We start from the raw sequence: 12,982 nt of genomic DNA, 5'->3' as shown, positions 1-12,982 counted from the left end.
GATACATTTTGGTTGAACCAGGATGAACTGAGTACCGAGACTGGTGCATCTCTGTCATAATTTGCTTACGAAGCTCCCCAACATTAGGTACACACCATCGACCTTTATATTTTAGAATTCCATTATCAGATTGCTCGAACAACTGCTTCTTCTGAAAAGGGATACTCTCTTTAATTTTAAGTAACTCCGGATCCTCAAATTGATGCATTTCTACCTCAGCTACCAGTGATGACCCCGCAATATTTTGGACTACTACACCCTGGTCACCTGTATCATGTAGCCGTACACTCAGGTTAGCCAATTGATATATCTCTTTAGTCATTTCTAATTTCCCAGCTTTTACATGCTTCAAGCTGCCCATGGATTTGCGACTCAATGCATCAGCTACCACATTCGCTTTGCCCGGATGGTACAAAATATCCACATCATAGTCCTTCAGCAATTCAAGCCATCTTCTTTGTCTCAAGTTCAAGTCTTTCTGCTTAAATATATATTGTAAACTTTTGTGATCTGTATAGATATCCACATGAACACCATAAAGATAATGACGCCATATTTTCAAGGCAAATATAACGGCTGCTAACTCAATATCGTGAGTCAGATAATTGTATTCGTGCTTCCGCAACTGCCTTGAAGCATATGCAATAACTTTTCCATGTTGCATTAGAACACATCCCAATCCAACCCTGGATGCATCACAATATACCACATAACCTTCAGATCCTTCAGGAAGTGCTAGAACAGGTGCTGATGTTAAGCGTTTCTTCAACTCATAAAAGCTCCTTTCACATGCATCAGACCATTGGAACTTAACGGCTTTGTGTGTCAATTTTGTCATGGGAGCAGCAATAGAAGAGAAGTTCTCAACAAATCTCCGATAATAACCAGCTAAGCCCAAGAAACTACGAACTTCCGTAGGAGTTGTGGGTCTAGGCCAGTTTTGTACTGCTTCAATTTTCTGACCATCTACCTTAATACCTTTATCGGAAACGATATGCCCAAGGAAAACCACTGAATTCAACCAAAATTCACATTTGGAGAATTTAGCATATAATTTCTGATTTTTCAAAGTCTGCAACACCACACGCAAATGATCCTCATGTTCTGCTTCTGATTGAGAATATACCAGAATATCATCAATGAAAACAATTACAAATATATCTAGAAATGGCTTGAAAACCCGATTCATTAAATCCATAAAAGCTGCTGGCGCATTAGTAAGACCGAAAGACATCACAAGAAATTCATAATGGCCATATCTAGTCCGGAAAGCCGTTTTCGGAATATCTCTCTCCTTAACTCGCAATTGGTGATAGCCGGATCGAAGGTCAATCTTTGAGAAATATTTGGCACCTTGCAACTGATCAAACAAATCATCAATTCTGGGTAAAGGGTACTTGTTTTTGATAGTCACTTTGTTGAGCTGGCGATAGTCAATACACATTCTTAACGAACCATCCTTCTTACGAACAAACAATACTGGTGCACCCCAGGGAGATGTGCTGGGCCTGATAAAGCCCTTATTTAGAAGATCCTTCAACTGGGCTTTCAATTCTTTTAACTCAGCAGGAGCCATTCTGTATGGAGGAATAGATATTGGTTGAGTATCTGGAAGCATATCAATAGCAAAGTCGATTTCTCTTTCTGGAGGAAGACCAGGAAGTTCATCAGGAAATACATCAGGAAATTCATTCACGACGGGAACCGATTGAAGGGTTGGAGATTTCACCTCCATATCATGCACTCGTACCAAATGATAGATGTACCCTTTCAAAATCATCCTTCGAGCTTTAAGGTAAGAAATAAACTTTCCCTTAGGCGCTGCAGCATCACCTTTCCATTCAATAATAGGCTCACTTGGAAAATTAAAACGAACAATCTTTGTCGAGCAATCTACATTGGCATAACAAGAAGCCAACCAATCCATACCCATAATGATATCAAAATCAACCATTTCTAGCTCATGCAAATCAGCTAACGTATGGCGGTCATGAATCTTCACGTCACAACTTCGATATACCCGTCTAACTACAACAGACTCACCCATTGGCGTAGATACCTCAAAGGACTTTTGCAACAATTCAGGCTCTCTATCCCATTTACTAGCAACTAAGGGGGAGATATACGACAATGTAGAACCAGGATCTATCAAGGCATACATATCGATAGAAAAGACGGATAGTATACCTGTAACCACGTCCGGAGATGACTCTAAATCCTGACGACTCGATAAAGCATATATGCGATTCTACTGACCTCCTGAACCAGAAGCTCCAAATCTTCCCCTACCCCTGCCAGCTGATGTCTGCATACTCTGTCTAGGAGGACGTACCGAGGAAGAAGAAGCCCCTGCAAATGTCGTCGGCTGAGCCATACCCCCTCCACCTGTCATCGGACAATGTCTCATAATATGACCTGGCTGTCCACATGTATAACATGCATCAGAACCCTGGCGACATGGTCCAAAATGATTTCGGCCACATCGATCACATCTAAGAAACTGAGGCCTCATCTGACTGAACTCGCCTCTAAACTGTGGACCTGGGGTTCGTGAACTCTGACCTGGACCAGAATAAGTGGTCCGATACTGGCGGTGCACTGGCTATCGGATAAGACTGGCGCCGGGGAAACTGTGGCCTAAATCCACCTCGAAACTCTCCTATGTTACCTGCGAACCGTGCCCTCTTCTGTTGCCCTCTATCATGCTCTCGATTGGCTCGTTGTTGCCTCTTGCGATCCTCTAGACCCTGTGCATATGCTTGAATACGGGCAATATCCATTCCTTGATTTAGAGAAGCTGTAGTGCACTCATTTATCAAGTGTGCCCCCAAACCACTAACAAACTGGTGTACCCGATCACTCATATCAGCAACAATCGTAGGAGCATACCTAGCCAAAGAGTTGAACTGCATGCTATATTCCCGAACGCTCATATTACCCTGTTCTAAGTGTAAGAACCTATCTCGTCGGGCTCTTCGAAGCTCGATTGGCAAATATTGCTGTAAAAATGCCTCAGAGAACTCCTTCCATGTCACTGGTGGCACATTAGGCCCCCGAGTTTGCTTCCAAGTCTCATACCATGTCACAGCAACATCACGTAGTCTATAAGAAGTAAACTCCACTGACTCAACATCCGTGGCATGTATAATTTGTAAGGTCCGTTGCATAAGATCCAGAAAATCCTGTGGGTCAGCATTAGGATCAACCCCTGTAAATACTGGAGGATCCAAGTTGATAAAGTCTCGAACTCTCGCACTCACGGACCTATCAGCAATACCGAAGGTCTGGTGTTGGGCCTGGGAGGCCACTATTCGAGTCAGCAATTGTACAGCACTCCGCATGTCTAGGTCCTGCTCAGGAACAACTGGGAGATGGCCTGGAGGTATGTTAGCTCCTCTACGCTCTTCCGGGGGTGGTGGGGGTACTGCCCCGGAAGCCTGAGAATCAACCTCATTCTGTGGCTCATGTTGATCTACATTAGCAGGTGGCACCTGACTTGTGCCCTCTCCCGCCTCCTCATCCAACCTCTGAATAAATTTCATAGCCACTTGTCATCTCCTAGTGTTAGGCATCACTGAGAAGGTAAACAAAAAGAGAATTAGGAATGAACACTTATGATTAGGCTCTATTGCACGATCTAGATCAAGAAGAAAGTAATAATCCTAAATGCCCAATAGCCTCATGTTTATAAGTGTGGTGCACAACACACCATAAACAAGACTCTACTAGACACGGCTTGTAGACTCCCTAGGACTGACCTGCTCTGATACCAAGTTTGTCACACCCCAACATTGGGAGGTGTGGCTGGCACCCGATGCCCGAAGGCCCGAGCGAACCAACCATGAGATATGATCTGAAATATAATAACCTTCAGGCAGAAGAGCCCAACACGACATATATATATATATAAAAACTAGGCCAACAAGGCTGTAACAACAGTATAACAGCTATCCAGAAGGTCGATAGGGCGATACGAAAAATATATATATACAATGACCGCTAGTCTGCAAGCCTCTAAGAGTGTAAGACAATCTCAACAGGGCGGGACAAAGCCCCCGACATGCCCAAAACCACACATATACATCTGTAATAGTACCTATGGACTCAAAGTCAGCAACTCCGAAGAAGTGGAGTGCGAAACCCAACGCTGATCCTGGGGGTCCTACTGAGGAGGCACGCCACTCTGTCTATTCGAACCTGTGGGCATGAACACAGCGCATAAAAATGCGTCAGTACGAAATATGTACTGAATATGTAGGGCGACAAGTGTAACATGAAAAATGTAATTAACAATAGAAGAGACATAGAGATAATTTGAATTCTGAAACTAGCCTCGGTAGGAAACTAAAATTCAACATGGATATAAATGTATGCTCGTGACACCGTCGTTCACTATCGCTACTTATAATATATCACATTATATAATAATAAATCCCTCTGTGGGGCTATAATATCCATAACATACCCGGCCATAATAAAGGCTCGGTAGAATCGTACCCGGCCACGTGGAGCTCGGTAATCCCAACTGATCAGTGGTTACACAATATGTGTCATACCCGGCCGTCTATAGTGCGGCTCGGTAATGAAAGTAAATACATACATGTACTAAATCATGAATTATATAGGTGCAATGCGAAACCAACCTTAAAAGACGTATTCTAAGAAGAGTCGAAGTGGCCTATCATCATTATTCCTCAACTATCATGGTTGTTGCTAAAATATATAATTTTTCAACTACGAGCCAACAAGTACTAAGAACATGAGAGTTATGTATTATGAATACCTTTGAAGTAAGTGTTCCTTATTCATGATTTATATGAATGTCGAAATGAGAACGAGTAAAAAGGCTCTAGTTCTTTTTAAGCAAGGAACAAGGAAATCCGAGAATTCATAGATATCCTCTAGAGTAAGCAATCTATGAGAAAAGATCAGGTCTAAGCATCTTTATAAGCTGAAGGTGAAATAACTCGAATCCGACGAGACAATTCGATAAACGTTTATTCGAATTCTAGTCATGCCGAAAAGTATAGCGAAAGCCCCACATACCTTGTCGATGGGGTTATATACTGTTTCCAAGACCTCAAAAGCCTTAGGAATGATTTCCTACATAATACAAACCATTAAAAAATCAAATTCAAGCTCATAGCTTAAATAATTCTTCATTTAGACATTTACGCGAACAACTTGTGGCCATGAATTTGTAGACTCTTTTGTAGATTAATTTCCCCCCAACACACCACCAAATTTTTCTTTACTACATCTCCTCATCAACAGAATTCCATCCATGTCTTCACAGATCAAAACAACACAATAAAACCATATAGAACAGCCCCAACAATCAAGCCATATTAATAGAGGTTTCTTAAGAAAAATCAAGAATATTTCTATAGAGGTTTCAACTATTTCTTAAGAATTCTTATGGTAGAAGTTTACAAAGATCAAAGAGAAGTTAAATCATACCTTACGTGACCAGAATTACTCAAAATTCGAAATTACTTCAAGGCGGAGTCTTGCTATGAAAAGTGAAACACCGAAGAATTCACGATTCCGAAGCTACCATGGTGTTCTCCATCTTGAGGATGACTAAATTGTTGTTATGCTTGGCTAGATGGATGGGAGAAGTTTGAGAGAAAATCCCTAGGTTTTTGGTTCTGTTTTGGAGAGGATAAAACGCAGGGGTTCTGTTTTAAAAATTGACTTAAATAAGGAAATTTTGACTAAACCCGACTAGGCACACTGTTCCCGTAACAGTGTGCACCCCTGTACGAAAATGTTAATATCTCTCTACTCCGAAGTCGTATTAATGAACGGTTTATTGCGTTGGAAACTAGACTCATAGACCTTCGATTTGGTATGTAGAACACACCATAACTCCCAGTATATTGAGAGAAACGCTCATCAACATTTTATCCAAATTCCAGTAAAATTTAAACCCGTAACTTGCGCGCGATCTTTGTCGAATTTTTAATCACAACTCAAATGACTTCCAATCTTAATGTATAACTATCACATCATTTAAATATTTCATAGAAATTATCTTCCTATCGAATTAGCCCATTTACAGCATGATAACGCCGAATACACAAGGTGTAACACACTTGATCCTTGGTCTTCAGCGTGTATACCCATGTCTTTCGTGAATGATCATCAATAAAGGTCACGAAATATCGGGCACCACCGAGGCACTTCTTGAAAGGCCCACATACATCTGAGTGTACCAGATCCAACACATTTTGCCTTCTGGAAGGAGGGAATCTTTTGAACGAAACTCTGCTTTGTTTCCCAGCTAAACAGTCAGCACACTTCTTCAACTGGATCTGGTTTAGACCTGGTAAGGCGTTCTTCTTTACCAAACACGCCATTGACTTCTCACTCATGTGGCCAAGACGTCTATGCCACAACTTGATATTGCTATCATTCTCCGCAACATTTATAACTTGTTGGGAGATGCTCGCCTGGGTCACGTACAACTTTGACTGCTTCGTGCCCCGCGCCACCACCAATGAGCCCTTCGTGAGCTTCCATTGGCCATTATGGAAGGTATTGCAGTAACCTTCCTCATCGAGCTTGTCTACGGAGATCAGATTCAGGCGCATATCTGGAACATGCCTGACATCTCTTAAAAGTAGCTTCATCCCATTCATGGTCTCTAGGCAAACATCACCTTTGCCTACAACTGTTGAGAAATTGGCATTTCCCATCTTTACACGACCAAAGTCTCCAGGTGTGTAAGATGAGAAGAGTTCTCTCCGTGGCGTCGCATGAATGGTAGCCCCACTATCAATCACCCAGGTCATCTCTTGGGTTGTCAGATTGATAATGTCGTCATCGTAGACAACGTTGAACTCACCAAAGGAGTTCGTTTCATCATCACTGCTTTCTTCGGGCTTCACCTTTTTGCCTTTGTTCTTCTTCTGGTCATTCTGGAACTGTCGGCAAAATCTTTTGATATGCCCCTTCTTTTTGCAGTAATGGCACTCAACATTTGCAAATTTGTTGGATTTACCTCTGCTCTTATCTCTGTTACTCTGGCTCTTATTTTGACTTCTCCCCCTGGTCGTAACAGCCAACACCTCTGACTGTGAAGAAGATGTTCCTTGTGATCGGCGTCTCATTTCTTCATTCAGAATGCCACTCTTGACTGTCTCCATGTTTACCACACCGTTGGGTGCAGAATTGGTGATTGAAACCTTCAAGGTTTCCCATGACTCTGGGAGTGTTGCCAGCACCATAAGAGCAAGTACCTCGTCATCGAACTTTATGCCCATTCCCGACAACTGGTCGACAATCCCTTGTATTTCATTAAGGTGATCTGCCACAGTTGTCCCTTCTACATATTTTACTTGCATTAATTTTGTCAAGTAAAATAATTTGTTGTTACCTGTTTTAGAGGCATACAACTCTTCGAGCTTGTCCCATAACGACCTTGCATGTGTCACACCAGAAATGTGGTTGTACACATTGTCTTCAACAAATTGCCGTATGTAGCCGCACACTTGGTTGTGCTCAAATTCCCAGTCCTCGTCTGACTTATCTTCAGGTTTCTGAGAACTGAACACCGGCAGGTGCATCTTTGTCACGAACAGGAGATCCTTCATCTTGTTTCTCCATAAGTGATAATTTGTGCCATTCAGGTTGACCATCTTGCTTGTCCTCGCCTCCATTTAGATCAGAATTTGACAGACTTCTGCAATCTAAAAAAAATTCCGACGGTGAATAGTAACCGTGGATATGAATAGTGCCCGTATGGATGAATAGTACTCGTACGTATGAATAGTACCGTACGTATGAATAGTACTCTAACCAAAGCTCTGATGCCACTTGTTAGGACCCGGTGGCACTAAACACTACTGCACAGCGGAATAAAATAAATGATCAACGAAACCAAAAATAAATGACACAATATTTAACGTGGTTCACCTAAAACGTTTAGGCTACGTCCACAAATCCGACACCAACTTCCACTAAAACATTTAGCAGGCATACAAAGAGAGACTTCCCCAATAATTTGGAGGTACAACAATTCCTGAGCTCTACCCAAAATAGTGGCGCACACAAAAGTGTTTCCCGAAAAATACCCGACTAGTATTCTACTCACTATTTTGTCACTCCCCTGTTAGGAAACATTCCTAAAGGAACTATATCTCTCTCCCTCTCAAACTCTTTCTTCTTGAGTTTTTTTTGGTGTGTTATACAATGAAATGGAAGGGGGTATTTATAGTTTTGAGATAGGGACCAAAAGTGCAAATCTCACCTACCAAGAAGGATCAATTTGCAATACTACCATCTCACCTACCAAGAAGGATCAATTTGCAATATCCCATCTCACCTACCACTCATTGCATCATTGCTTATCTCACTAAGGAGAGTTGCATCATTGCTTACCTCTCCCATACATCACCATAATTGTTGGAAAAACTAACAAAATCTTCATATTAGTAACCAAAAAACAATTCCTACAACAGGAATCCACGGTAATATAATGCAAACACATGGCCAATATCTTATTAATTTGAATTAATCATTATCAATATAAATAATAATATACTATTAGATGTATGTTGTAAACTTACAGCTTATTTGGATAGTTCTTATATATTGTTATTTTAAATACGACGTTTGTTTTAATTTTTATTTAAATTTTATTGTATCGTATCGTTAAATCTGTCGTTAAGTAACGAGAAATGTGTCACTTTATGTAATGACTGATTTGGTGTGGCCGCGTTGTTACCTAGTCTTTTTCTCTCATTTCACCCTTCATTATTATTAAATAATTTTATTTTATCATTTACCCTACCTTTTTATATAATAATTTACCCCGTATTATAATTTTCCTTTATAATATTGCAAGTTTATTGCTAGTGTGTAATATCATAAAACAACGGCAAATGATATAATCTATCCAAACATTATATTCATCAAACGATACAGTACAGTACAATACAATATAATACGATACATTATAAAATGATATGTAACAACCATCCAAATAAGGGGTTAATGGTTTTATCTCTTGTAAAAATACTACACTATAAACAAGTAGTAAAAGAAAGGCGACGCTAACTTCTTGCATATATATGTATGTGTTCATGAGGCTTGCATATATATATATATATTCGTGACACTAACTAAAAATTGACTTTAAGCCACTAATTTTATCGAGTCGCCCTTAAGCTGGAAGTCAGTTTTTTATCGACACTAACTTCTGGAAGTCAGTTTTTTTACGTGTGAAAGACTTAACTTTACAAGTACTAAGATATAACAAGGAGGGATTATGGTATGGTCCAAAGAATTATAATGATCAAACTGGCTATAATTCTTCAATGGACATATGTTAAAGACACGTTTACTCCCTTTCTAAATAACTTTGTATGTACACGCTCCAAAACTAGTTTTTCAACTCCAATTTTTCTTGTGTTATAATATTTGTAACTCACATTGGTAGTAAACTTAAATTCTCCAATGGGATAATGAATATAATGAAATACAATACTGTTAGACAAATTTGGTCATGAAATGTGCCCATAAATTTTAAAAGTTTCCGTGAATTACAATGTTTATAGCTAGAAGTCTCATCCCTTGACCAAAGGAAAATCTGGTCATACTAACGAGAAACCATAGAAAGAGGCAAATATTTATAAATATATTGATATGAACTATATAAAGTCCAAATATATGCTCCTAAATCATGTTTTCTTTTTCATTAAACATATGCTGAAACAATTTTAAGGATGTTCCTGAAACAGAAATCACAACGCGCAAGCTGCTAAGACAGCATAGACATTCCCTCTTTGTTCCAATCCAGCAACAAAAATTCAAACAGACATTATTCAGTTGTAATGACAATAAACAGTCTTACGAAGATCTTCAATACCGTGCCCAAAATTATTAGCCATGAGTATTAACAGCTTCCCATAGCAAACTTCTAGCCTGCATTGCCGCTACCCTGAGTGTCCTTATTGTCCACCTATTGGCCTCAAAGAAAGACAAACTCCTGTAGGGCAAATTGTGCTTTTTACATAGCTCTTGTACAATAGGAGAAATTTTCCTCAGTTGGCACCTAGGCAACCTTGGAAATAAATGATGCTCAAGCTGGAATTGCAATCCTCCAAAGAACCAATCCATCTGAGGAGAACAAGCAATGTCAATAGTCCCGGCTGTTTGTTTCTCGAACCAATCGTTCCCCTTGGGTTGTCCAACATAAACATCGGCAGCAAAATGGTTCAGACAGAATTGAACGTGTTGAATCCCTGTCACAGCAAAGCTTATGAGGACAAATAACACCCTTTCTGTCCAATTAGGCAAGGTGGAAACAAGAAGCGGAAACCAAGTCCAGAAAACCATGATCCCCAATATGTTCATAAGTCTATTAGTCACTTTTCTCCTTGAGAACAATAGCAACAATGTCTGGATAAACAGATTGACCCTGGAAACACAGACGATCGGATAGAATGTAAAATGCTGATAGCTGACGAAGAATTTAGCCAGGGAATCGAATGTGAGCTCTCTTCCATAGAAGGTAGAGTTCAATGATTTAAACAGACTAGTAGAGACAGCAAAAACAGGCAAGTGCTGAAGATCAGGGTCATAATCCAGACTATTGCAGGCGACATGATGGGCATTATGTGTCCAATTCCACCAAGCAATACTAATCCCAGTGATGCAATTCCCTGCTAGAATTTGTACCAATTTGTTGAAACCACGACTTGTCATGATTAAATAATGACCAGAATCATGACCCAAGTAAGAAACCTGCATCCAAGCCAACCCCAATAACCCCCCACAGAGCATGCGAATCCAGAAACTATTACTATAAAGAACACCATAAACAGTCAAGAAAAGCAAAAAAGCTACAAAACATAAGGAATAAATCACCCCATGACCTTTCTTTTCAAACAAACCAGCTTTAGCAAACTCAGAACAGAGTTTCCTATAATCTTTAGATACCTCAGATACCTCGTAATCCTCCAAATAATAGCCAGTAAAGAACTTGTCAAGATATTTCCAAGCAGTACCTGGATGGAAAGCAATGAATGCATCAGTTGCTTCTTGACCAGCCAGATTAAGAATAGGGATATCTCCACCTGGATGTTCCTTTATCCAATTTGTCGCATTGTAAACTTTCCCCTGTATAGAGATCCACAAATCATCTGCTTTGTTATGCTTCTTTAACTCCTCAGCGGTAATGTACTTCTTATCATCAGCCATTTTAACAAACACCTAGAAATCTTTCTTTCTCTATGTATAAACAAACAACCAAACTACAGATCTATAAAAGAAGAATGATAAAATGCAGTACAGATCTAACCATTAACAAAAGTATAAAATGGGACGGTTCTTTCTGAATAAGCTCTATTTGTTGTCTGATAGTTTAGGTTAGAAAGGAAAGAAAAAAAAGAGAAAACTGAAGTTTATGCTCTTGTTCTTGTACTGGAGTTACTTTCTATGCAATGAGAAGATATTTTTGAGTGCAAATGCGGTGGTCTCCAAAATTTAATTTTTTTCAAAGTGCCAAGTTAATACTGAATTATTATAAATAGTAAAAAGAAATGGGGGAGTAACTGATAGCGGCCAATTAAAGTGGAATTACCATTAAAGATTTTGGCGAAATGAATTTTAAACAAATTTAAATTAAAGTATGGAGTGATTTTAAGAAAAAGGAGTAGGTGTCAAGTACATGTTGACTCATTTTCACATGCTAGCTGTCTCCACAAGCTGACTCGCTTTCACATCTGATGACGTGGCACTATTTCACTCTTTCAGAATTAGATTCTCTTGTCTGTCGTGGAGCCCTATGTGCCAAGTGTTAGTGCTAGTCTTTAAAGGAAACCAACTTGGGTGTTCCTTACTTTTACCTCTTTTTTTGGAAGGAATTTTTCAAATTCGTTCCTCTCGTATTCCTCTCGATAAACCGATAACAAATAATCGATTCGATTTATCGATAAACCGATTCGAATGTACACCCCTAAAAAAGAGTCCATGTTTATCATCAATTATTGTTATTTAAAATTACTTAAATTGATGCTCCCTCCGGATAAGGAAAAAAAAGATACTTTTTCCTAAGAATAATTCTAATATTTAAAAAATAAAATTCAACGCTGCATGAAATTACTCAACTTCAAATGATATATAAGCAAATTTAACCCTTTTTCCTTACTTTTGTTTTGATATTTAGCTAGGTGCTTGAACAATATTAGGTTGGAGTGATAAAAACTACGTATTTAAGGTTAAGTTGAGAAAGATTATTTAAAAGTTAAAGTAGCGTTAATTTTATTTGAAAAAGAAGGACAGAAAAGTAATGTTTTGACGTGATCACGGAATAAATAACTATACTCAGTAATATGGAAATCAAGTCTCATCTGTTAGATTATTTTTATAGAGATATTTTCCAAGTGCGTGTGAAGACTTGGTGCAGGTAAACCGAGTCAAGGGGCATGATTAAAGCGATACATTGCGAAAAAACAGAGTGCGATTTCATGCAATTTCTACTCTACCCACCTCCTTACACACAAGCATATTTTTGATGTATGTGCAAAACTTTTATCAATAGAAGAAATAATGGGAAATAACCAATTTCTCTATTCACCAAACTTGTAATCCTTTTTACTAAACATCTAATATCTTGAACCGATCATTAGTTCTTAATTTGAATTTGCACAACTTAAAGCCATTTAAAGGTGAAGTACCCCTTATACGATTTTATTTTTATTTATAGGACTTGAATTCGAAACTTTTAACTAAGGGAGAATATCCCATTCATGCTACCACACCACTTAATAACAAGCACTTTTACCTTTTTAGAACTCTATTACAAATACCTATCTCTTCAAAATAGCATATGTACATTTGGTAGGTAGAGATATCATTCGGGGACACATTATTCTACCCAGATTTCACTTGTTGAATTAAATTGAGTTTGTTGTTTTACGAATACCTACCTCCTAAAGGTAGCACGTCGAAAATTTAAGTTCAGAGTTAAGCG

General features: G+C 39.0%; 1 protein-coding gene and 1 long non-coding RNA gene across 2 annotated transcripts; both read right to left on the bottom strand.

Annotated features, from left to right (window-relative positions):
• Positions 1–3,939: 3,939 nt before the first annotated feature.
• LOC138876447 (uncharacterized) lies at positions 3,940–5,807 on the bottom strand. The gene is made up of 3 exons (XR_011401712.1): positions 5,461–5,807; positions 5,047–5,103; positions 3,940–4,197 (listed from the first exon to the last, which is right to left on the bottom strand). It is a non-coding gene; the product is annotated as an uncharacterized lncRNA (long non-coding RNA).
• Positions 5,808–9,504: 3,697 nt separating this feature from the next.
• Positions 9,505–11,526, bottom strand: LOC104212214 (delta(8)-fatty-acid desaturase-like). Its single transcript, XM_009761430.2, has one exon. The coding sequence runs from the start codon at positions 11,206–11,208 to the stop codon at positions 9,889–9,891; it is 1,320 nt and encodes a 439-aa protein (XP_009759732.1). The 5' UTR covers positions 11,209–11,526; the 3' UTR covers positions 9,505–9,888.
• Positions 11,527–12,982: the final 1,456 nt, after the last annotated feature.

The sequence above is a fragment of the Nicotiana sylvestris genome, chromosome 8 (genome assembly GCF_000393655.2).
Source record: "Nicotiana sylvestris chromosome 8, ASM39365v2, whole genome shotgun sequence".
Lineage (NCBI taxonomy): Eukaryota > Viridiplantae > Streptophyta > Magnoliopsida > Solanales > Solanaceae > Nicotiana > Nicotiana sylvestris.
This window is presented reverse-complemented; position numbering and strand designations above follow the sequence as displayed.

Excerpts from the sequence above, each read along its gene's own strand:
- LOC104212214 (XM_009761430.2), bottom strand. The coding sequence starts at position 11,208 with ATGGCTGATGATAAGAAGTACATTACCGCTGAGGAGTTAAAGAAGCAT.